General features: G+C 61.3%; 2 protein-coding genes across 3 annotated transcripts; both read right to left on the minus strand.

Moving 5' to 3' along the window:
* Positions 1 to 121: 121 nt before the first annotated feature.
* DHX33 (DEAH-box helicase 33) lies at positions 122 to 7077 on the minus strand. Of its 2 annotated transcripts, none has more exons than XM_001374460.5 (12): positions 6178 to 7077; positions 4493 to 4653; positions 3904 to 4131; positions 3654 to 3824; positions 3348 to 3533; positions 2984 to 3095; positions 2551 to 2710; positions 2353 to 2441; positions 2141 to 2271; positions 1838 to 2041; positions 1662 to 1748; positions 122 to 567 (listed from the first exon to the last, which is right to left on the minus strand). In XM_001374460.5, the coding sequence occupies exons 1-12, from the start codon at positions 6383 to 6385 to the stop codon at positions 259 to 261; spliced, it is 2046 nt and encodes a 681-aa protein (XP_001374497.2). In that variant the 5' UTR covers positions 6386 to 7077; the 3' UTR covers positions 122 to 258. The 2 variants fall into 2 exon arrangements, 1 of the variants encoding a protein (XP_001374497.2); XR_472175.3 differs by having other exon boundaries at positions 506 to 567; positions 1838 to 2021.
* Positions 7078 to 21408: 14331 nt separating this feature from the next.
* Positions 21409 to 24151, minus strand: DERL2 (derlin 2). The gene is made up of 7 exons (XM_001362863.4): positions 24018 to 24151; positions 23803 to 23868; positions 23315 to 23388; positions 23072 to 23165; positions 22780 to 22975; positions 22617 to 22707; positions 21409 to 21911 (listed from the first exon to the last, which is right to left on the minus strand). The coding sequence occupies exons 1-7, from the start codon at positions 24108 to 24110 to the stop codon at positions 21806 to 21808; spliced, it is 720 nt and encodes a 239-aa protein (XP_001362900.1). The 5' UTR covers positions 24111 to 24151; the 3' UTR covers positions 21409 to 21805.
* Between the last annotated feature and the right edge of the window lie 74 nt (positions 24152 to 24225).

The following is a 24225-nucleotide window of genomic DNA, read 5'->3' on the forward strand; positions in this document are numbered from 1 at the left end:
CACCCAGGCGCCTTGGGCACGCCAGAGCTCAGAGAATGGCCAGCAGTCACGCGGAGCTCCTCCCCCCTCCGCCTCGCACGCGCTTCTCCTCTGCGCACAGCCGCAGCTCCTTTCCTGAAACTCGTACAAAAGCGAATTTATTGCATTTTCAATGGAAAAACCGTTTACAGATAAAAACCTGAGCGCAGCGAGGCCGCCCCCCCGCCCCCGCGCGGTCCATCAGCCAGCGATGAAGGGGCCTCCCCGAGGGCGCCGGGCTCAGCTCGGGGCGGCCCTCATCTTCCTGCGGAAGTAGTCGGGGGCCGCGTCGTAGAGCCAGTCCTCATCGACCACGCACAGGTCCCGCATGTAGCACTTGTTGGTGGACAGGAGCTCGTTGTAGGCCACGCAGGCCGGTTTGCAGTGGAACAGCACGGAGGACGGGTGGATGGCCACCGGCTGGCGGGTGTCCACGGTCACGTAGGTCCCGTCCGGCTGGAGCTCGGCCGTGTTCATGAAGAGGCCGTGAGCGAGGCATCGGCGAACGTTGCCTGTGTCTGCCCGCGAGGACTCGATCGGCATCGACATCTGTCGAGAGGAGGAGGGGGGAGCGTGGGGTGCTGGAGGGGAAGCTCCCCCCTTGTGAGGCCCCCGACATAAGGGGGTGGGGAGGGGGAGGGCTCGGCCTTCAGCCAGGTCAGGCCTGCCCAAAGTGCAGAGGAAGGGACCCGGCTGCCCTCGGTGTCATTGCAGATCTGTTACCCTAAAAGGGAACTACATTTCCCATGAGCCCCCTAACTTCCTGTCGTTCCGTACTTCCTGTCACAGAGGAGATGAGCGAGTGGGCAGTGCTCTTGGGCCCTTTGAACGTTAATAAATCTCCTACAATACGACTTGAGATGAAAATCGTATGCCTCTGAGGGTCCTCATTCTCCCAGTGACCTCATAAAGGCCACCCAACAGCCCAGACCCCGCCGGCGGCAGGAAGCCAGGCAGGCCTCGCACCCACCAAGCCAGCGGCGCTCTCACTGGACCCTGCTGGACCCTTCAGCCGGGCCATAGCACTCTCTCTCGAGGTGCTCCTGATGAGAAACGGAAGCCCACATGGTGCCACCCACGAGGAGCGTTTGCTCCCACGCCAGCCACGCCAGCCACGTGTCTGTGCTCTTCCGTGGCACAGAGGGCCCCGTGGCCAGCCGGGAACCCTCGGAGCGTGGGCTCTCCCTCACGGCCGTCTCCAGGGAAACCGGAATGAGTACGGGAGGCCCGGAAGGGGACAGCCCCGGCCCCAGACCAGGAAGGGCACTCAGTCTGCCCGAGGCACGTGCGGAGCTCCGACACAGACCTCGCCGACCCGGCAAAGCGGTCGGCCCCGGCCCAACAACGGAGGCCCCGGACGGGAGGGGGTGAGCTCTGGGGCCCCCGAGTGATGAGGGCCGGCCTCCGAGATGAGAGGCTCCACCCACAGATGACCACCGTGTCCGGCGGCTTGGGGCTCCTGGCAAGGAAAGGCCGGAGGCACAAGCTGCAGAGAGCGCCGGGGAGGGCCCACGAGTCCCTGCCAGGTGGCGAGCCAGCAGTCACGCATGGGGCCGGGGCTGCCTGGTGGGGGAGCTTCCCCTCCCCCACGCACACGAGGATCTGGGGTGGGTCCGGCAGGGCCCGTCTCGGCCCGACGTTACCTTGACACAAATGTCCCGGAGCTGGGCTCGGACTTCGGCCGCAAGCAGCATGTTCTTGCTGTTGACGAAGTTCTCTTTACACCACTCCTGGGGACGAGAAGGGCGGCCGCTGAGCGCTCGCCGCGGGGGAGGAATTCGGGGAGCCCCACGCTCGGGGGGGACGCGGCTCGGCCTACCTTGCTGCCCCCCACGTTTCTGAAGGCGCGGTACACGTTGAGCAGGGTCAGGTGGTCCCCCTCGCTGGAGACAAACTTCTTCCTGACCGCCTGCACCTCGTCCCGCCGGGAGGGGGGGTTGTGGAGGACGCTGTCCACAGACAGCAGGGAGACGATGGTCAGTATCTCCTCTGTGCAGTGGAATCTGGGGGACAGAAGGATGGTCTGCAAAGGACAAAGGGGAGCGCTGAGGCCCGGCTCCGGCCGCCCGCGGCCGGCCCTCCCCCGGGGGCTCCACTGGGGGCAGCCCGAGGAGGGATTTACTTTGGCAAACTTGGGCTCCAGAGGGAAGGCCGCCATCTTCCTTCCGGTCGGGGTCAGCGCCGGGGGCTCGTCCTTCTTCCGCTGGAGCGCCCCCAGCAGCTCCAGCTGCTCCACGGCCGCCTGCAGACGATCTGGGGGGAGGACGGAGGATGGAGGATGGGGAGGAGCCCATCGCGGAGGGGCCCCGCCCGGGGAAAGGCCCCCCCACTCACCCGCGGACGGCTTGGACACGAAGTCGAAGCCGAGCACGTCGGGCACCCGCAGGGCCAAGAGCTGCAGGAGGACGCCGGCCAGGTTACACCTAGGAAGAGCCCAAGCCGGGCGGGGGTCTGTCACTGACCCCTGCCTGAGCGGCCGGCCGAGGCGGGAGGCCGGAGATCCCGGCCTGTGGGGGAGGGGCCCCTTCCAACCTCTGAATCTCCGGGACCGTCATCTTGTCGAACTGCTCAAACTCGTCCTCCGTGTAGAGGCGGTAGCAGGCCCCGCTCTCCTCGCGGCCGGCCCGGCCTGTCCGCTGCCACGCTTGGGTCTTGGACACCCGCTGGACAGCCAGCACCTCCAGGCCGCTCTCTGCAAGGGCGGGGCGGGCGGTCAACCCCCGATGGCTCCCCCCGAAGACCGTCGCCCCTGAAGGAGCCTGCTCGGTCCTGGGCTCCCCGGGGGGAAGGCCGCAGGGCGGGGGGCCACCATGAGCCGAGGCACGGACTCGAACGCACGTCTGGAGCCTGTTCGCAGAGGGCTCGGGGGCTCCAAAGGGAGGGCGGGAGCAGAAGTCGCCTCGACAAGGAGAGGGAAGGGCCGCCGCGCAGATGCCGGGAGAAGCCCCCCCCCGCCCCCACTCACCTGGGTTGTACTTCTTGGCCTTGACCATGCCGGTGTCGATTACGTGCTTGATCCCAGCGATGGTGATGGAGGTTTCGGCGATGTTGGTGGAAACGACGATTTTGCGAGAGCCCTGCGGGGAGGAGGGCGCCGTGAGGGCCGGCCACACCTGCTCAGGTGTCCGGGTAGGCTCCGACGACGGCCACGGGAAGTCCAGGGGGAAGAGAGCGAGCGCAGATGGGCTTGGCGGCCAGCCGGGAGGCCCTCGTCCCGCAGCTCCTCCGCCCACCCCGGGACGTCCAACCGGACTCGGCCTCCCCAAAGCGCCTCCCGGTGGAAGCGGCTGCGTCGGCATTCCGCCCACCCCACGGATCGACCGACTGACCTTGGGGGCCCCCTGGAAGACTCTGAGTTGCTGGGAGGCGGGCAGGGAGGCGTACAACGGCAAGACCAGCAGCGGCGGGCAGCCGTCGGGGAGGTGCCGCGCTATGTCCCGGCAGGCCTTGCAGAGGGCCTCAATCTCCTCCTGGCCCGTGAGGAACGCCAGGATGTCCTGAGAAGGGGGCGCTTCCTGTGGGGGCGGAGCCAGGCACGGGTGAGGCCCGAGGGCACCCCGGGAACCCCAGCTCGAGCGCCGGCCTCTCAGCGGACATCCAGCCTGCTCCACCCCATCCCTGCGCGCCGACCTCACCTGGTGAATCTGGAAGATGGAGACCAGCGCGGCGTGGAGGTAGTCGCTCTGCGGCTGTTTGGTGTAGTAAACCTGGATGGGGTGCTGCCGGCCCTCCACATAGAGGACGGGGGCGCCGTCAAAGTACCGCGAGAAGAGGTCCACGTCCATGGTGGCCGACATGACCAGGACCTGAGGGAGGCCCGGCTCAGGGCACAGCCCGGCGCCCCCTCCCGGCCCGCCCAGCCCTCCCGGCCCCGCCCAGACTCACTCGGAGCACCGGCTTCCCCAGCTCCTTCCGCCGGCGCTGCGCGGCCTTCACCACGCCCAGGAGCACGTCTGTGTGGACCGTCCGCTCGTGCGCCTCGTCCAGGATGACGAAACTGTACTTCCGCAGCAGAGCGTCGGAAATGGCCTCCCGGAGCAGCATCCCGTCCGTGAGGAACTTGATTCTGGTGTCCTCGGAAGTGACGTCGTCAAAGCGCACGGTGTAGCCCACCTGTGCCCAAGAGGGAAGCTGAGCCACAGGCCTCCGGGGGGAGACCAGGCTGGACTGTCCCTCGGGGAACCGGGGATGGGGACCTCCCGCTCTGCTGTGTGCTCGTGCACGTGCGTGTGCATGTGCACGTGTTTGTGTGCATATGCTGCGTGTGCGTGTGCGTGTGCGTGTGCGTGTGCATGAGCCCTCTAACAGCCAGGCTGGCCTCCTTCACAGCTTCCAGACCTGCACGCGTGCTTCTCGAACCAGCGAGCCACAAAGGGCTCAGGCGTGCGCCGAGCGAGCCCGGAATGGAGTGCAAAGGGCCGCCCGTCGAGAGGAGAGAACTGCACCTCGGGAAGCTCTTCCAGATGCTACCCACCAGCTTGCCCAGCTCTGTCCTCTTTTCATCCGAGACTCTGGCGGCCAGGGAGATGGCGGCGACGCGGCGAGGCTGGGTCACAGCAATGGCGCCTTGGCGGCCCAGGCCCGCCTCGTACAGGTACTGCGGGATCTGCGTGGTTTTCCCTGATCCGGTCTCCCCTGAGCAAAAGAGCGCCTTTCGTTAAGAGAGCCCTTCTGGGGCCCGGGCTCGGGGCGTCGCGGCCACCAGTGCGGCGCCCATTTCTGAAAGTCATCGAAAGCCCCCTGGAGACGGCCTGCGACGTCAGAGACGGGAAGGGGGGAGAATTGGGGACCCTCAAAAGGAAGAAAAGTCCAAAGGTTGTTTTTCCGGGTCTTTGGGGAAAGAAGCATCTCGGGATCGGAGGCCAAAGCCTGGGGCAAACTCCAGCAGCTCCCCAGGGACCGCCGGATCCAACAGAAACTCCTCCTGGCTTCTCTCCCTCCCCTTCGCGGAATCTTCGACTTTGAGCGCGTCGGCTCGCCCCAGGGACAGCCAGATGGAGGCCAAACCTTCATCTCTCTCCAAAGCACCTTCACCTCGTGGGGCAGCCAGAGGCAAGGGGAGGGTCCAGCAAAGGGTCCCTCCTGGGACGCTCCACGCCAGGAAAGACAAGGATCCTAAAGAAGGCGCCCCCCCGGCCCGAGGAGAAGCCAGTCCCCAAACCCTGGAGCCCCGGCTTTGCTTCCCTGGCCACGGGTGCTCGTTCTTCAGCTCCCAAAGGAATCCGGGCTTTTCGGTCGCTTTGCCACGGCTTCCCACCCAGCCTAGAGCTGTTAGACCCCTCCATCGGGTCCTCTTCCAGCCCTTTCCCAGCCCAAACTCCACGTGAACCAGGAAGCTGGCTTTGTGGCAGCCCTGCTTCCCACAGCTTCTCTTTCCTCCCAGGCCCTGTCAATTTCTCTGGCCAATTTCACTTCTGCAGCCCTTCTTGTCTGTTTCACCTAGCAAACTTCCGGATTTGACCTCTGCAGCATCTCTTCATCACACTCCCTTCTGTCCTGACGCTCCTCCCACCATGGTGAGAGCCTGTCTCTCCTCCATCCAAGCCACCAAAGTGATTTTCCTCAGGAGGAGGGCGGCCATGTCATACACTCCCCCTCCTCAAAAACACTCCAGCAGCTCCCCAGCCTCCAAGACTTAATACAAAAAGCTCTGCTGGGCATCGCCAGGCCCCGTTCTAGTCAGAAAGGCCTGAGTTCAGATTCTTCCCAATGACTACCTAGCTGTGTCAGTCGTTGCCTCAGTTTACACAACTAAAAATAAAGATCTTAATTAACAGCATTTCTCGTTTTTTTCAAAGCGTTGACCTAGCATAGCACACAGAAGGAGCTTAATAAATGCTCATTTCCTTCCTGTGTTCCTTATCTCCCATCTGAACTTCTAGAACCCAGTCAGCCTCACCCACGCACCTGTTCCAGCAGCTCCGTTCTCCGGTCAGCAGGGGGCGACCTGGCATCGTCGCTCCTCCACCGGCCCACGAGACCTCACTGGGCATGCGCACCTGGCCACCCTTCGCTCCGATCTCACTCACAGGCACTCCCGCCCGCCCCCACCACTCTGCTCCGCTTCCTTCCCCCACCCGCTTCCCTCTCCGCCCTCCCGCCAGCTGGGGGCGCTCCGCTCGCTCTCCCGCCCGCCCCGCGGCGGACCCCGGGCCTCACCAATGAGAATTGCGCACTCGGCGCTCCGCAGGCGGGCCAGAAGCGGCCCGCGCGCCGCGAAAATGGGCAGGCTCCGGCGCTGACGCTCCAAGGCCTCGGCTCCCAGCAGCGGCCGGCGGCCCCCGGGCAGCATAGCGCCGCGGTTCCCGGGGACCCCGGGCCCGGCCCGGAAACGCTTGGCCGGCGGAGGGCCGCGCACTTCGGGCATCGCGAGGCAGCAGCGCGCGGGGCCCTAGAGCGCCTGCGCACGGGGTCGGAACTCGAAGGGCGCTTGCGCACGAAGGCCAGCGTAGGGTGGGGAACGGGAAGACATGCTTGAAGAGCCCTGCGGCGTGCCGGAGGCGGGGCGCAAAGGACTGCTGGGACTTGTAGTCCTGGCGGCGTTGGGGGCTGGCGGCCCCTCGCTTCGGAGGTGGGCAGGGCTCGCAGGACCCCGAAGGTGCACTGGCCTGCATGCCCTCGCTGGCCTCGGGTCTTTTCCACTCCTAGGCGTGGCCTTGGCTTCTGCCGGGCACCGAGACCCTGAGATCTGCCCGAGGAGATTTTGAACCCCGCCCTGCCTCATTCCTTTTGCGATGGCAACCTCGTTTGAGCCTCCCAAGCAGCCTGATGAGTCCCATTTTGCAGATGGGGAGGCTGAGGCGAACGGGGGCCAGGATCTCTCAATGAGGCAGCCCCTGAGGCAGGATAGAGGCTGCGCCCTCCCTTCTCCAGGCCTAGCACCCACTGGCTGCCCCCCGGAGCTTCCCAATACCAAAACAACCCTGGAGCCACGAACAGGAGATAAATTCTGCCTGGGGAGCCCAAGGGAGATTGGGCCTGGGGGCCGGTGGGGGGAGTAGGCGAGGCGAAGGGCTCCATGGAGGGGACTGCAGAGGTCCAGGCCTCCCGACGGGGTGCCGGCCCTGGGGAAGCTGAGAAGATGGGGGGTCTCGGACATGCCCAGTTGGAGGCGCCTGCTGTGGGAGAAGGTCCGTAGGCAGGGGGAAGACTGGCTGCCTGGGGGAATAGAGGCTGACCACTGAGCCCCCTTAAGGAGGGGCTTCCGGTCCAGGGGGCGGAAGAAGCCAGGGGAGCGGGAGCCAGCGCTGCGGAGGAGGGAGGGCAGCTGCCAGGGCTGGGAGATGGAGCCCGCTGTGGATCATGGCGGGGACGCGGAAGACCACAGAAAGGTAGGCGGGGCGAAGGCCATGGAGGGCTTCAAGAGCCAAAGCCCGTTTATTTTCAGCTGGGTAAGAGCCGTCGGTCCTGGCGAGCCCTCCGCTTCTCCCCCTGAAGCAGGCACGTTTCCTCCTGACTCCTGGGGGGCTGTGCAGACCCGAGGCCGGCACGGCTGGCGCCCCGTAAAAATGCTGGTGACGGACTGGAAGTCACAGGGAGAATGGAGAGCAGGCCTCACGGCCGCCCTGCACCAGCACCTTTGGGGGAGACAGCTCTGCCCTGCATGCTGAAGCCCTGGCTGCCGGGCAGGAAAGTGTCCCGGTGACTGCTGGGTGAACCTCTGAGGGGGAGGGGGAGGGGGAGGAGGAGGAGGAGGGGGAGGAGGAGGAGAAGGGGAGGGGAGAAGGGGGAAGAGGAGGAAGAGGAGGGGAGAAGGGAGGAGAGGGAGGAGGGGAGGAGGAGGGGGAAGAGGAGGAGGAGGAGGGGGAAGAGGAGGAGGAGGAGAAGAAGGAGGAGGAGGGGGAGGAGGAGGGGGAAGAGGAGGGGAGGAGGAGAAGGAGGAGAAGGCGGAGGAGGGGGAGGAGGAGGGGGAAGAGGAGGGGAGGAGGGGGAAGAGGAGGAGGAGGAGAAGGAGGAGGAGGGGGAGGAGAGGGAAGAGGAGGGGAGGAGAAGGAGGACAAGGAGGAGGAGGGGGAGGAGAGGGAAGAGGAGGAAGAGGAGGGGGAAGAGGAGAAGGAGGAGGAGGGGGAGGAGGAGGAGAAGGAGGAGGAGGGGGAAGAGGAGGGGAGGAGGAGGAGAAGGAGGAGGAGGGGGAGGAGGAGGGGAGGAGGAGGAGAAGGAGGAGGAGGGGGAAGAGGAGGGGAGGAGGAGGAGAAGGAGGAGGAGGGGGAGGAGGAGGGGAGGAGGAGGGGAGGAGGAGGAGAAGGAGGAGGAGGGGGAAGAGGAGGGGAGGAGGAGGAGAAGGAGGAGGAGGGGGAGGAGGAGGGGGAAGAGGAGGGGAGGAGGAGGAGAAGGAGGAGGAGGGGGAGGAGGAGGAGAAGGAGGAGGAGGGGGAAGAGGAGGAGGAGGAAGAGGAGGGGGAAGAGGAGGAGGAGGAGAAGGAGGAGGAGGGGGAGGAGAGGGAAGAGGAGGAGGAGGAAGAGGAGGGGGAAGAGGAGGAGGAGGAGAAGGAGGAGGAGGGGGAGGAGAGGGAAGAGGAGGGGAGGAGAAGGAGGACAAGGAGGAGGAGGGGGAGGAGAGGGAAGAGGAGGAAGAGGAGGGGGAAGAGGAGGAGGAGGAGAAGGAGGAGAAGGAGGAGGAGGGGGAAGAGGAGGGGAGGAGGGGAGAAGGGAGGAGGGGAGGAGGAGGGGGAAGAGGAGGAGGAGGAGGGGGAAGAGGAGGAAGAGGAGGGGGAAGAGGAGGAGGAGGAGAAGGAGGAGAACGGGAGGGGAGAAGGGGGAAGAGGAGGAGGAGGGGGGGGAGGAGGGACTGGTGGCCACAAGAAGCAGGGAGTGGTTTGAGCAAGGGCAGCCCAGCCCACAGAGTCCAGGTAGGTGGTAATTGTTCTGGGGGCAGTTATGCTGGGGAGTCAGGAAGTGTGTGGGGGGGTGTCTGTCCGTCTGTCTGGAGGGAGGGAGGGTGGAAGGGTGGTTAGTCGCAGCTTTGCCAGCCGGGAGTCAGTAGGGCAGGGAGAGGAGTCGGTGCAGCTGCCCCCATCCCACCTCCCTTCCATGCGCCTCGCCCAGTGGTTAGCCCCAAGCATGTATCCAGGCCCGGGAGGTGCCAGGAACGAACAAGCAGCCAAAGAGCCCTCAAGGAGCTTCCGGACTGTTGGGGAGCCCCCCCCCAGGAAGCGTCCCCCGAGGGCAGAACAAGCTTCCCTCCGGCTGTCCCGTGTGTGGCCCGGGGAACACGGCGGGCACCATGGGCAGCCCCCGGCCGGGATTCTGTGGTGCCAGCGCAGACGGGAGGCCCCTCGCCTCCAGATCGGAGCCTCGGACAGCACAATGACTGTCGCGTCCTGGTTCTTGCCTGGGACCGAGTCAGTCAAGAGGTGCTCCGTTCCGGGCTTTTCACACGGCTAGCGGGGTCAGCGTCATAGGAGGTGGTGCGCCGGGCCTAGAGGCGTGAGACCCGAGTTCAGATGCCGACTCAGACGTTTAGGAGTTGTGTGACTGGGCAAGAAACGGAACCTCCCTTTGTCTCGGTTTTCTCCCCTGTAAAATGGGCATCCTAATAGCACCCACCTCCCAAGGGTGCCGTGAGGATCGAGGGAAGCCCTACCTGGCAGGCGCTTAGCCCAGGGCCCAGCACACAGCAGACCCTCCCCCCAGCCCCTCATCTCAGGCGGACACGAGACACAGAGAGGAGACCCCGTCCGGCCCACAGCGTCCTGGATCAGGGCAGGCCTCCCAAATTCCATCCGGGCCGATTGCAATGGGCACAGGCGGCCCCTGAGCCCCCTTGAGGCCATTCCGTTTGCTGCCCTCACCCCAAGGATGGCAGGTTCTTGCTGACTGCAGCTGTGCAGAGAGCAGGCGCCTCTGCTTCTTCCTTCCTCCCTCTCCCCTTGGCGTGGCCGGGCGCGCTCCTGGCAGCCCCGACCCCCGTCTGCTTGCTCGTCGCGAGGCTCCCCTGAGGCTCCCCGAGCCACCTTTAAGGAGAGGCGCGTCCTCTCACTCTGGGGCTTCCCTGCCTGGCTTCGCCCGGGGCGGGGGGGGGGAGGCGGAACTCGCGGAGGGCGGTAGCTTCTCCGTTTCCTGTCGTCTCCCTGGCTTGGCACGATATGGGCACACAGAAAGGGCCTCACGTGGTTAACCGACAATCGCTGTGAAACTTGGGAAGGTCCAGATGGAAAAGCAAAAGCATCTAAGGAAGAAGTTTTCCGGGTATGAGAGACACGAGGCTGCCGCCGCCAGCTTTAGGCTAGCTGCGGCTTCCACCCTGCTTTTGGCCTTTTTCTTAGAGCTCTGGGGCCACCTGGAGACCAACAGCACCCAAAGGGCGGCCCCTGGGGCCCCGTGTTCTAGCCCCCCCAGACCCGCTTCTGGGGCACCCCAAAGCGGCACTCAGAGCTGCAGCTCAGGTCCTTGTGGGGCGACGGTGCCCAGCTTCAGGGGCACAGCAAGCACGTAGACTTCTCACCCATGAGCTTGCCCATGGACACAACTAGCTCAAAGCAAAGGCCTTTACTAAGAGAACATAGTAAGACCTGCAGTGGCGGCGGGAAGGCCGGGGACAGAAGTCAGGCGCTGACTGGGGCGCCCGAGATGGGAACACATGGCCCTTTGCAACTCCCTTCCAGGGTGCTACGAGGCCCCAGAGATCCTTTTCCTCCCCAGCTCTCCCCCCTTGGTGTAGCAGCCAAGGCTACGGCAGGGTCACTCGGCTCTTCTCACTGCAGGCGGCGTGTGTCCTACTGGGCGAGTAATTCTGCCAGAAGATGCCGCGGGGAGAAGCCGCTCTGCTGTCCTCGGGCACAGGAGCTCTCCGGAGAGAACAACCCACCTCACTCAAATGCTCTCGCGGCCTGGAAGCCTGCCAGGAGTGGGCCTACCAGGGAGAGCACAGCATTGGGTTTCTTCTCCGCCTTTTGGGGGATGAAGTGATCGTCCCGGCACATCAGACGGTTATTGGACGCTGTTCGGGGCAGCAACGAAGAGCTCCAGCGGACCAGGCGGCTCTGCAAATACAGAGCGCGGTTTGGCTTCTAAAGCCCTCTGTGACGGGCCCCCTCCTCTTTCCAGGCTCCTTACACCTGCCTCCCAACAGTTCCGTCTGGTCACACCGGCCTCCCGGCTGTCCCTCCCAACCCTGGACATCCGCTGTGGCCATCCCCCATGCCTGGAATCCTCCCCCTCCTCCACTCCAACGACTGACCTCCCGGGTTGCCTTTACTCCTCAGCTAAAGTCCCGCCTTCAGCAGGAAGCCTTCTCCAACCCTCTCAGTTCTGCGTCTTCCCTTCATCATTGACCCTTTATCCTGCAGGTAGCTCATTGGTCCATATCTGTTTGCTTGTTTTCTCCCCCATTAGACTGGCGCCGCCTGAAGGCAGGGCCCATTTTTGTATTTCTAGTGCTCGGCACACAGTAGGCACTTAATATGTGTATATTCTGGCTGGCTGGATAACTGAGGTGCCCCTGTCACCCCCAGGTCTTGTCCCGGCGCTTGGATGGGGATGTGTCCAGCTCTTTCTATCCACGCGGCTTGGGCTCCCTTCTATCTCGGTTGACCTTCACTCAAGTGGCGCCCATCGTACCTCCCTCTTTAGGCCACAAGCAGCTCTTCTCTAGTATGGCCACGGGCTCTGTCCACCATGTTCAATGACCCACAGAGACCCCGATTCCAGGCATGGGTCTCAGCCGCCAACCTTGGCTTAGGACTTGGAGCTCCTCTTGCTTGTTGCTGTGCCTACATGTTTGGGGCTGGTGGCTTTTGGGGTCCCGTGAATTCGGAGGGCTTCACCCGCTACTCTCCTTATATGGTGACTAGTCTCGGGGGTGTCCTCAGCCAGCTTCCCCTCCCGTCCTTCCAGCTCCCAGTCCTGAGGAGATCTGAAAGACGTAAGAGGAACATGCTTACCCGTTTTGTTAGCTGCCGCACTCCATCCCTGGCTGGCGCCGGTCATTGCTTAGTCTGAGCCACCGTTCAGAAAGCCAGACCCATTCTCGGACGTCGTCTTCTTGACTTGCCCCTTGTCCGCTCCCATAGCAACAGGAGAAGCTGCAGAGAGGTCACAGAGAAGGAGGCCTGAGGAAGGCCATGGCGACCACGAAGGGGCTTTGGGCCAGATGGTGCGGGCTCGGCGAGGGAAGGAGTGCTGAGAAAGAGGAGCCAGAGAACGTCGATGGCGATTTCAGGAGCTGCGCAGCAAGAGGGAAAGCTGGACGGTCCCAACATGAGGAAATGGTGGGACTTCAGGCCATGGTTCTTTAAAGGATGAGCAAGATTGGGGCCTACTTGGACTAAGGAGGGGAAAGGCAGGCGAAAAAGCGTACCGGGAAGGCATGACTGAGTTCTGGGGGAGGCCTTGGTGGAGAAAGGTCGCCTGTACTGCAGAGACAGGAATAAGAGAGGACAAGCCAGTCACTGTGCAGGGAGGTTTGGAAGCTGCCGGCAGCTGACCTCTGCTTTGCCAGTAAGGCAACACCTGGACCCAGGCAGTATGGCTCGGTGACAGATTCAGCCAGCACAACGGCGTGCCGTTCTCTAGTCGGTGACTCGGAGCGCCACAAGCAGCAGTGGGCTGAGCCCATCAACCCTGTCTGATGTGAAGAGAGGAAGGGGAGGCCACAGCAGGAAAGAGGACCTGCGAGATCACGGAAGCATACGGCAAGTGTGAAGAACACAAGGACGAGCGGGTGGGTCGTCCCAGAGAGGGGAAGGTCTGAGTTTGGGACAGAACATTTAGAGTGACGGCAAACTCTAGGCTTGGTGTGTGGCCAAGGGAGTGAGGAGGGCACACGCCCACAAAGATGAGGGCAGGGGCTGGGCTGGAGAAGGCCAGGAAGGTCATGGCCGAGGATGGAGAAATGGAGACGTCCATAATCCGCAGAGTTAAGGACCTCTTTCCAGGAACCTCCATACCCACTGTAGGCGGGAGCCAGGACGCAGCTGGAAAGAACCCCAAACTACTTCTTGCCAACAAGCACCTTTGGAGCCCCCCTCATGGAACTTCCCACTTCTGAAGAATTGCCCTGAGAAAGATGGACGTGGAATGATCTGTGCACAAGGAACAGCAGAAAGGGATGGCCGCGCGAGAGGAAGAAGCAAGCATTCTGGGCGGCACTGAAGGGCGATGCACGTACCCAGAAGAGGTCACTGAGCAGCTAAAAGTCTGGGTCTTAAACCAAGACTTCAGAAACAACAAGTGTGCTAGCCCGGGGGAGGGAGGCCAGCAGCTGTTCAGACGTCCAGTGCCTTGTATCGGTCCTGCGGCCTCTGGCAACATCATCAAGATCCTTGTGTCCCAAGCCAGGGAATTTGCTCCCAAACAGGCAGAAGCCAAAGGAGACACTGAAGGACAAAGAACCAAATCCCATCTGGTTTCTCATCTGCCCTTCAACGACACAGTTTTCTAGAGGGCACACAGAGTGATCCGGAGGAACTGTTAAATGTCTGCTGTGGTTTCACCTCCCTCTAATGCCTCCTTGTGGTGTGGGCATGGCCCCAAGTCCCTGAATGCCTCCTGGCAAGGAATCCTTTGGCCCAGGCAACCCATAAAGCAAAGCAAAGCACAGAACCGGGCCTTCGTCCTGGGCAGCTCCTGCTGCTTCCATCTTTAGAGGCAGGAGGGCAGGACGGGAACCTGTGACTTCCTGGTCCAAGGACCAATGAGGGGAGCTGAATGGTATCCATCTTGACTTCATTCCAGTCCTAAATAAGCCCAAAGGGAGAATGGTGGGAGGGCCTAGGACTATAATGGATGACCCAAAAACAATCCACTTAAATGGTATAAAACAAAGAAAACAGAGTTAGATAGGAAGGACTGAAAACCAGGCCTGGAAAACCAGTAGGATCTTGGTCTGCCTTAGGTGGGGCTTCCAGAAATAGGGAAGGGAGGGGTCCACCCCGCCCTCCCATCTTCAGCCCTCGCCTGGAACAGTCAGTCTTGGGTCAGCCCATGGCTTTAAGAAGGACCCTAATGAACAGGAGTGTCCGGAGGAGAAGCACTGGCATGGCAAATGGCTGGGAGTCTGTGTCCCCTGAGGGCCAGCTGTCTTGGGGAGCACTTGAAGGACCATCATCTGGAAGAGGTGTTAGCTTCTTCATGCTGTTTGGCTCCAGAAGAGAGAACAGGTCTGGGTTGCCATTTGTACGAAGTGTAAAGAAGCACTTCCCATCCATGTAAGCTGACCCCAAGTGAAATCATTGCTTCAGGCTGGGAAGATGGCCAACCATTATGCTACGGCGAGGACTCCTTTCAGGAACTCCTTTGTCCTGGCCTGAAGTTCTGGAATGGTGGCCCCAAGGCCAGCCAGACCCATTGGACACTTCTGGAAGGACGTGTCCTTTGTGTCCTCCCTGCTCTGAGGCTCACTCACTGGCAATAGCAGGGGGCAGAAAGGCTGCAGCCCCACTCTGTGCTGTAGGGCAAAGAGCCCCGTGGGAAGGTTAGGCTCCATGTCCTCCTGGAAGCCTACTCAAGGAAAATGTGCTACCGTGATAAGGGGGCTGGATTTGCAGTCAGAGGGCCTAAACTCGAATCCCAGCTCTGCTAGCCTGTGGGCTCCAAATGATAGAACTGGCCCGGTGGCCATTAAGATTCCTTCTGACTAACTCCATGACGCAGAGAACGAACTGAACCAAATGAGGAAAAAAATCCAAGTGCTGGGTCCTGTGGACAGAAAGATTGGGCTGCCCCATCAGAGGGGGATTGGACCATGTCAGGGTGGAGCCCAGACATTTAGCATCTCCAGAACCACATCTCTCAGCAAGCTTTCTGTCCAATCTGGCACAGGAGATGGCCCTGACACATCAGTCAATCGGCCAACAGTTGGTCAAGCACTGGGGATATACAAAGATAGGAAAAAGCCAAACTCCTCCGACAGATCCTTGCTCCCAAAGAGACAAAACTACACCAGCTATCCACAGGGTAATGGGATTAGTCTCGGGGAGAAAGCACTGACATGAAGAGGGAGCAGGTAATGCTTTTGGCAGAAGGTGGGATGGATTTTAGTTGGGGCATGAAGGAAGCCAGGGAAGCCAGAGTAGTGAGGAGGGAGGAGATTCCAGGCACGATGCACAGGCATATTTTTGCCCATAGAGTTGGGCTTCCATGTCCTTCAAGAGAGGAAGGTGGCCAATGTGGGCTCCCCCTGTGGTGATCTTGGCACAGTCATGGTCTAAGGAACCCCACCCCCTCCAGAGTGGTCCACCAAAGAGGGGTATGCTCAACAGGCTGGGTCTGGCAGCTTAGACATACTGACCTGGTGTCCCATTGACTGTCACCCACACCCTGACAGCCATGAAGACTACTCTGTGGGTACTCCAATAAGACAATAATGCTGGATGCCCTTTAGCCCTGGCTCTTGGCCTTTTAGGACACCACCTCTCAAAGCCAACAGCCCTCCTACTGGACACTTTTATGTCAAGGCTGGATGTGTCCTGGCAAGAGAATCCTGGTCAGAAGAGGCCATGAGGGTCTGGGCAGAAGCACTCCTGGCCATGTTCTGTGGGCTTTGGAATATGGTGGAGTGGTGGACTCAAAGTCCACAAGAGCCTTCACTGCAGGAGACATCTGGTTTTCTTATACCATGCTAAGTATTTTCAAAAATGCCACCAGGAAAAGACCTCCATGAACTGATGTAGAGCAAAATGAGCAGAACCTGGAGAACATCGTGTATAGAAACTGATACACTGTAGCATCATCAAATGTAACTGACTTTGCTACTAACAGAAATGCAATGACCCAGACAATCGGGAGGGACTTAGGAGAAAGAATGTATCTGCATCCAAAGAAAGAACTGTGGGAGCGGAAACACAGAAGGAGAACATGATTGATCACTTGTTCACATGGGTATATGATTGGGGTTTTGGTTTTAAAAGACCACTGTTGCAAAAATGAATACTATGGAAATAGGTATTGAGTGATAATACATGTATATAACCCAGTGGAATTGCTCGTTGGCACCGGAAGAGGGGAGGGAAAGAACATGAATCATGTCACCATGGAAAAATAAAATAAATAAAAATACCACCAGGAAGTTAATTGCAGCTTTTGTGCCAAGCCCATCATTAAACCTTACTACTCTGCAATCCCCCTCCCAAATTGAGAACAAGTGAGGGGATAGAAAAAATCAACTAATCCCAAATTCCTCAGTTTCCCAGTGATATAAAACATTTGGAAGAATCATCTACGCACACACATGACATGGGAAGGGCTTTCACAAACCATGTTCCACAGCCTCCCATGTGTCGTGCCACATGACTGTAAGAGTCGGGGGACCCTGAAACTACAAAAACACCCTGGATGGGAGGAGCAAAACAGTGCCCTCACAGACTCTGCAGGTGTGTCTTCTCTTTCCTGTCCTGACAAAGGTCTTCTTGAAAGAGAAGAAAAACTTTTCACTGAGCTTCATTAAAAGCAGACAAGGTCAGTCAAGGCATTCTCCACAGTCAGGGAGAAGACCGCATGAAGAGCATGGGCTAAGAACTCTAAGCTGAGCCCCACCGGCCAACTCCCTGCTCATATGGGAAAACCAAGGGGGTGAAGAAGGTCTGGGGTCCAGGGGTGCACGCACAGTAAAGGAGACAACCTATGAACCTGGGGCTCTTCAGCCTTTGGATGTCATGGACTCCTCAGGCAGGCTGGAGATGCTCGTGGACCTCTTTTCAGAACCACTTTTCAATGCCTAAAATACATAGGATCAATGATACTGAAATGCAGTCATCAAATATTAAAAAGAACAAGTTAAATATGCAGATCTTGAACCATAATCTGGGATAAAAATTAAAATGGAAAAGAGCAAGTAAAGAAAGCCCATGGGAAACAGAAGTTCCTTGGATGATGCCAGACATCTTGAAACGAGCACCATCTTTGTGTCCCCTTTATTGCTGTGAGTCTGGAGCAATTAATGATGGGCGTCACAAGATACCACAGTTCTGGGACACAGAGAATGAGAGTCATGGAGCATCATTGTCTGGGGGCACCTTCTGCTAGTCATGGAGCTGCAGTCTGACACTGATGATGGGAGTTGGGCACCACATTTTGTGGCATGTAGTAGATAGCTGTCATGGAAGAACCCAAGTTAGAGCACCTGGATAAAAGGAGTAGTGCAATAGCAGTCTGTGGCACCCAGAAGATGGGAGTCATGGAGGACCAGAGTCTGGGACATAGAGGATGTAAACACAGAGCATCACCATCTGTGACACAAGGCAGTCTGGGGGTCATGAAACATAACAGACTGGAGCACATAAAGGTGGATGTCATGGAGGGCTGGTCAGTGGAATAGGGATAATAGGGACCATGGAGCATCATAGGGACATGGGGGGAGTCCTGGATGACCATGTTCTGGGGCCCTCAAAGTCTGAGTAGCACTTTAGAATACCCAGAGGATATTGGTCATGGGCATCACTTCCTGTGGCATTCAGGGGGCGAGCCATGGAACCACAAAGTCTCTGACACCCAGAGGAAAGGCGTTGGCTGCAACTTGTTGTTTAGTTCAGCAATTCAGAGGAGCATTTATTGGGCACCTACGCTGTGCCAGGCACTGTGGTGGGCCCTGGGGAAACAAGTACCAAAACGAAACAAACTCTTCCTTGTTCTCAACAAGCTTGCATTCTACAGGGGGAGAAGCAGGTGATGGGAGCCACATGTTCCCAAAGAAGCAAACCCAAACTGTTCAAAATAAGTGGAAAATCATTTCCGGAGCCCCAGGAGGACCAACAACCAGATGACATGGGAGTGGTCCCTTGAGTGCAATGGAATCTGGAACAGAGGCCAAGGTTAATGTGGAAGAGGTAGGAAGGGAGGGAATTGTGTTCCCAGGGAGCAGCTTAGGGAGAGGGATGGAAGAACCAGGGGGAGGGGAGGTCCTGGTAATGGGATGGAAAGACGGGCCGTTGTCAGACTGTGAAGGATTTCAAATACGTTGGCCAACAAAGGAGCTATTAGGGTGGCGACTGGGTGAACAGAGGAGCCAGACGTGTTTGAGGAAGAATCAGCAAGACTTGGGAAATGAACTGGTGAAATGGGACAACATTTGGTAAAACCAAAAGTGGGGCTGGAGCAGCCTCTTACAGAACACCATTGAATAAATCTCGACTTGCTGAGTGACCCATACCGAGAAGAATGGTGTGATTGTAAGATGGAAGCCCAGTGCAGGGAGCTGGTTGGCACAGTCATCACCAAGGGGAGAGCCTTTAGCAGAGCCTGGGCTGGAGGAGGCGAGAAGAGAAGGCGGCCAGCCGGTTTGTGCTCTACAAACCTGGAAAGCTTTTCAAGGCCCACGTCGACAATGCAAGCGACAAAGTTGAATTGCCCGAGAAGTCTCGGCACCGAAGACCTCAGCCAGAGGCCTTTTCACCGGCACAGAGAACCGCCCCCGATACGAGATCAGGAGTTACTCCTCCAAGTTAGGAACGCGTGACTTCCAAATGAAAAATGGCCGCACGAAGGAATGCTTTGAAAGAAATGGCAACATGAAGAATAATCTGTTTTCCCCTCAAACGAGGAGGGCATCATCGGGGGGAGGGATACGGGCAGACAGGCTGGCACCGGTGGCACAGTGAATTGGTCTGCCAGGGAAGGGTGACTAAAACATCCTTCCACAGACAGGATCAGTCTCCTCCACACCAAAGCCTTTATTACCCTACCTTTTGTGGGAGCGAGGAGCGGAAGATGGAGCAGCCCCTAACCAAGCAGCGATACGTAGAGGCAGCGGCGCAGCTCCCGAAACCTGGGGAGACTCGGCTGAATTCGCTCCGCTTGGGCCGAGCAGGAGCAGGAAGGCCGCCAGCGACGCCAGCAGCCTGCTCGGGACCGGATGAGCGAGGAGAGAGGAACCGTGGACGTCTCTGAAGAGGCCGGAGCGGCCCATTGGCTTGGCCGAGCTCTTGATCTGGTTTAGGCCTGGTCCATCGGCAACTTTGTTTCGGCTTCCTCAGAATGATCACAGCCGACGATCTGTACGGGATTCCTTCCTTCCTGCGAATATTGATATTATTGACTCATTTAGCTTTGTCGCGCTCCTTCCTGTGAGTCGGCTGCTGAATGTCCACCGTCTGTCCATCCGGAGCCAGGAAACGTGGTGGGGCCGCAGCCTCGCTCTGAGCCAGGCATCCTGGTGTGCGCACTCAGGATGGCGCTGGGCTAGGTTCCGCTCACCAAGGGGGAGCCAAAGGCGAGCCAGCCCCGGCTTGCCTCAGAGCCCACTTTCCAGAAGGGACGAGCACTCCAGAGAGGGCCTGAAGAGCAGAGACGAGGAGCGTGCCAGCTGCTGAGGGCCGCGCCCCGGCACGTATCCGCCATGACAGCAGCCTTCCGAGACCCTGGACGAGGCTCGGAAACGGGCGCCGAGGCGGCAGTGTGCCAGGGGAGGGCGGGCCGGCGATGCCCCGGTATCCCGGCACTCGCTGCCGTCTTGGGCTTTGGACGCTGCCGGTGGGAGGGCGCGAGGTCCCTCCAGACCTTGCCGCCTGCCAGGAAACACGTGCTCCGCACGAAGTGGGTCCCGGAGAGGGCGAGGCCTCCGGAAGGCGGGCCCAGGAGCCTTGGGGGACGGCGAGCTCCCGGGGAGGAGGCGGGGGGTGTCGGCTCAGCTCGGACGTTTGTTAAGCGCCAGGCGCTGTGCCGGGCCGAAATGAAAATCTCCCCAAGTCCCCCGCAAGTGACGCCGCGTGCCCTGGAGGGACTCCTGGAGGCCAAAGGGCAGCCATGGGAGAATCGGGGAGATGGAAAGAGAAAGCAGAGCGAGCAGGCGGGGAGCAGCAGCAGAAAGGCGCCCGCTTGAGAATAAGCTCTGGAGAAGACGCAGCCCCAAGGCTCGGTGGGGCGCCCGCGGGCTCCCCGGATTCTGACCGCTCAGGGAAAGGAAGGGGAAGCGAAGCCCGTGGCTCCAGCGGGGCCGGCCAAGGGGGACAGAGAGCGCGGATCCCACAGCCAAGGAGCCAAGCCAGGCTCTGTGCCCGACAGGGACGGGACTCCACGGAAACTCGGCTGCCCGCGGAGGATCAGCCCCTCGGCGGAGGAGAGCACGCAAGGGCCCTTCACACCAGGAGCTTTGCTAAGGGCAGGAGATGGGCAGTCCAGGCGATGGCAACAGGGCCTGGCACAGAGTGGGCACGGGCTGGCTTCGGAGGCCGCCTAGAGCTCGTGCTGCTCACGTGCGGACAGACGGGCGGACTCTCGACGGTCCGCTGCCAGCCTCCAGGGACGGGCCGAGGCAGCTCGGCACGCACGGCTGACTCGGGGCTGCTAACAAGGATCGCTACAAAGTCGGGGTCCAAGAAAGCCTCGAGTGGCGACGATGGCGCAGGTCTCGCCAAAGGCCACGGAATGGGAAGGGGGGCTCCGAGGTCTGGCTCCTGCGGGGCCTCCACGAGCAATGGCGTGGCCAGCTCTGGGCCCAGAAGGCAGCGAGTGGACGAGCCTCTGCCCAACAAAACGGGGACCCCGAAGTCATCTTGAGGACCCATCGCGAGGGGAAAAGTTGCCCCAACCCGCTGGTCAAAAGGGCCTCCTGGGGGAGGCGGGCCGGGCCGTCTTCACCCAACCGTGCTATTCCGCACATGAGCCTCGCGGTCCTGGTCCAGATCCAGTGTTCCGCCCGCTGTCACTACAGCTGGGCCGGCTGGGCGCCCCAGAACGATTCGGGCGACCGCTCCCCAGCCACTGACCCGAGAAGGGAGGAATGACGCCTGCCAGGTCAGCGTGGGGGCTCCGGGTCCTCGCGAGGGGACACGCGACGCGGCTGCCAACGTGCTCGGCTCTGGGCCAGGGCTTGGGGCGACAAAGGTCCGAAGGAACCCATCCCTGCCCGCGAGGAGCTTCCGGGTGCACCTTTGCCAAGATAAGGGAGGGGAAGCCGATGGCGGGTGAGCGAGGGGGACATCGCAGGGAGCTGAAGCAGGGTGAGGGCCACAGGGAGAAGCTCCGCCCCCCCCAGCTGGGATCCCCAACGGTGGAGGTGAGAAAGCTTCCCCAGCATGGGACAAAGGCCCATCGGCTGGGCTGGAACCGAGAAGGCAGGAAGTTTGCTCTGGGATCCGCCTCCCAGCAGAGGCGAAGATGCCGGGGCAGAAGCCTGGTCTGAGGGACTTACCAAGGAAGGATGAGGGAGGAGAGAGGCTGAGGGGTCAGAAAAGGCCCCCGGAGGCCTAAGAGGGGACGGTCAGAGGCCGAGACGCGTCGTCTCGTTTCCGTGGTGACCCGTCTTGAAGCCTCGCGCTGGCACTCCTCCCCCCAAGAGCTCGACACCCATCGGACGCGGGTCTCTGTGACAGACGGGCAGCGGCCCGGAGGCCCTGAATTGCAGCGTCCACCACAGACATCGGGGAGGGGAGACGACAGGAGGCGGGCGGCTCCGATCGCGGCTCTGGGCAGCACCAGGACGCACGATGCGCTAACAGACCACACACAAAGGCTGGAGTCCAGTGAGAGAATGAATGCAGTTTTATTTTGTCCTCTCGGGAACTTGCGGGTCCACGAGGCTCTTCTCCCCGAGTGGTGCCTTGACCGTCTTCAGCGAGCGAGCGAGCGAGCACTCGTTCCCGAGCGGGCAACAAACGTCTCTTCCGTTTCTGCTTTGTTTTGGCTCTGAGAGGTCAGCTTGGAGTACCGGCGTCAAGAATGGTCGAGCGAAGCCCCGCGGGCACGCCGCCGCCGAGGTCTCCCGGACGGGGCAGGGCCGTGGCGTAAAGTGCTTCTGGATTAAAAACGGGAAAGCCGTCGAACGTGTCCACCCTTCTGAAGCAGAGTCAAAGCATCCTGGAGGAGAGCTCCTCGGAGTCCTTCCTGCCCAGCCGGATTCCCCACTTGGCCCCGCTCTAGCCTCCCAGGCGCTGCCCTTCGCCCCACGCGAAGCCTCCTGGCCGCTCTTCCGGTAAGGGGTTGTAATTGGGATCGTCGTCGGGCGTGTCAAAAATGGCCTTCCTGGAAACAGAGGACAGAGTGATCTGTGCCCGGCCCTTGAACCCTGGGGGGGGCTTGAGAGTGAGGGGGCACCCGTGGCTGAAATCGGCCGAGCCGCGGTGGAGCCTGGCACGTGTCGCGTGGCCGACAGCAGCTCAGGCCTGCTCCAGGCTCGCAGGAGGGCCGAGGCGGCTGCCCGACAGGCCGAGCGCCCCCCCCAGCCGCCCAAGAAGCCAAGCCCCGCCCCCTCCACCTCCCTTCTCGATTCTCCTCCTGCGTCTTCCTCCGGGACCTGCTCCGGCGGGGCAGCCCCTGCTCACCACCCGTGTCCTGCCTCAGTTTCCCCACTCCAGGAAGGAGAAGGCAGGGAGCATTTCGATGGGGCCCTGCGTGAGGGCTTTTACAAGCGGCTCTCAAAGCTCCAGCAGCTCCCCGAAGGCCTTCGCACCAATGCTGCCCGCGGCTCGTGCCTTTGGTCCTTGGAGCACGCGGGGAGGGCTGTTTCTGAGCCCAGGGGGCGCCTCCAGGGATGATGGCGGGCCCTTTCCCGGCTGATCCTGCGCTCCTGCCCTCCCCAAGTCTCCTCCCCCGAGCAAGGGCGTTGCTGCCCACAGGTGCCCCCCCCCCCCGGGAGTGCCACCGCCCCCCCCCCCCCCCATGCAGCTTCGGTGTGCAAGAGCTCAAGCGGCCCCCGGCCTGCCCCCCGCAGCCCGAGCCGGCACTCACAAGAAGGCGGGTGTTTTCAGGATTCGCGCTCCCCCCGGCTGGTTGGGAAATACGTCTTCCAAGAAAAAATAGATGTGTCCGACGGCTATTCCTGGAAGGAGCACAAGCGGGTGAGCGGCGGCCGGCGGGCGGGGCGGGCGGGGGCGGGGCGGGCGCCTCTTACCCAGGAGGTCCACGATGATGGAGTTGCCCAGCAGCAGGGAGAAGCCCATGAGCACCCAGGGCAGGAAGGGGGCCTGGAAGTTGAGGAGGCCGAAGAAGTTCATGCGCACGTAGGGGTTCCTCCGGCTCCACACGTACACCAGCATGATGGTAAACGCCTGGCCCAGGAACACCAAGCTCACGAACAGCCCGAACAGCTGGCGCCCGTCAAGGAAAGCGGCCGCCGGCCTCGGCCCACCCCAGGGGATCCCCAGAGCCCGCACGGTGGGGCTCCTGCCAGCCGCCAAGGATACGGTCATTAAGAGTCCCCCAAAAAGGAACATAAATACAAAGTCTGCTGTCCGGCCTCGGAAAGAGCCTTCTTCAAGCATTCGGCAGTAGCGGTATCTGGAGTGCGAGTCAGGGAAAAGCCGCCAAAGTCTCCTCCCTGCCCCCAGGGCCCCGGCCAGCCCTCTGCCCCCCCAGGAGATGTGGGCATCTGGGGGCACCTCCTCCAGGAAGCCCTCCCCTGGGCCACACACGCCCATAAAGGATACAAGAAAATCATATTAAATAAAAAATTGAATCCGACCGGTCCAAAGAACAAGAAATTGGTGATTAGCCTCCATATCTGCAAGCGGAGAGAAGGCCAAGGAGCTGGGCGGCGGGGGTGGGGGCCAGCCCGGCGGGGAGCTTGCCCCGCCCCCAGCGCGGCAGCCCGGGAAGCTCTCTGGGGATCTCCCTCCAGGCCCGGGCTGCTTCTCCCAAACAAACACGCCCGCCGGGCCGCAGCCTTCCACTCCGAGCTCAGGGGCTTGGCCCGACCTGCCACGTCCTTCCAGCCTGGTTTTCCGGGGGGAGGGGGGGGACGCTGCTGGAGGTGGCACCGGCCGGAGCAAAACACCCTCGGAGGAGCCCGCCAGGCCGCGCGCGCGGCCCCTGTGGGAGGGGTGACCCTGGGGCCCCCGCACACAGCAGGAGCTTACTAAGTGCAAGTGGGCTGGGCCGGAACCATGGCAACCGCACTCTTCCCCCGCCTGCTCACCTGGAAGTGCCGGAAGATGAGCTCAGGGTTGAAGTAGAGCTGGAAAGGCGTGATCAGCTCCAATTGCTAGAAGGAAGAAGAGCCAGACGGTCAGGCGGGATCCCTTCTCGGCCCGGCCCAGCCTCCGGTCCCCCCCCCATGCCTGCCAGCGCCAGGCCCAGCCCTCCGCCCCCCTCCAGGCCCCCGCCCCGCCCTCCGCCGGGCCTCCCCCTCACCACGGCGGCCGTGGTGAGCACGCAGGCCGTGGTGTACGCGCGGCTCACGGGCGGGATCTGCAGGTATTCCAGCCGCAGGCTCTGGTACGCCATCTTCCCCGCCCGCCCCGCCCCGCGCGCCCGCGGCGCTGCTGCTACTACTGCCACAGCCACTGCCGCCGCCGCTGCTTCCGTTTCCGCCGCCGCCGCCGCCGGGGACGAGACCCGC

Source organism: Monodelphis domestica, chromosome 8 (genome assembly GCF_027887165.1).
Source record: "Monodelphis domestica isolate mMonDom1 chromosome 8, mMonDom1.pri, whole genome shotgun sequence".
NCBI lineage: Eukaryota > Metazoa > Chordata > Mammalia > Didelphimorphia > Didelphidae > Monodelphis > Monodelphis domestica.

Excerpts from the sequence above, each read along its gene's own strand:
- DERL2 (XM_001362863.4), bottom strand. The coding sequence starts at position 24,110 with ATGGCGTACCAGAGCCTGCGGCTGGAATACCTGCAGATCCCGCCCGTG. Across the intron at positions 22,708-22,779 it reads CATCATCGTGGACCTCCTGG|GAATAGCCGTCGGACACATC; the intron begins GTAAGAGGCGCC and ends TGCTCCTTCCAG. Across the intron at positions 21,912-22,616 it reads CTGAAAACACCCGCCTTCTT|GAAGGCCATTTTTGACACGC; the intron begins GTGAGTGCCGGC and ends CTCTGTTTCCAG.
- DHX33 (XM_001374460.5), bottom strand. The coding sequence starts at position 6,385 with ATGCCCGAAGTGCGCGGCCCTCCGCCGGCCAAGCGTTTCCGGGCCGGG. Across the intron at positions 4,132-4,492 it reads GGACAGAGCTGGGCAAGCTG|GTGGGCTACACCGTGCGCTT; the intron begins GTGGGTAGCATC and ends TCTTGGGCACAG. Across the intron at positions 3,534-3,653 it reads CCATCTTCCAGATTCACCAG|GAAGCGCCCCCTTCTCAGGA; the intron begins GTGAGGTCGGCG and ends CCGCCCCCACAG.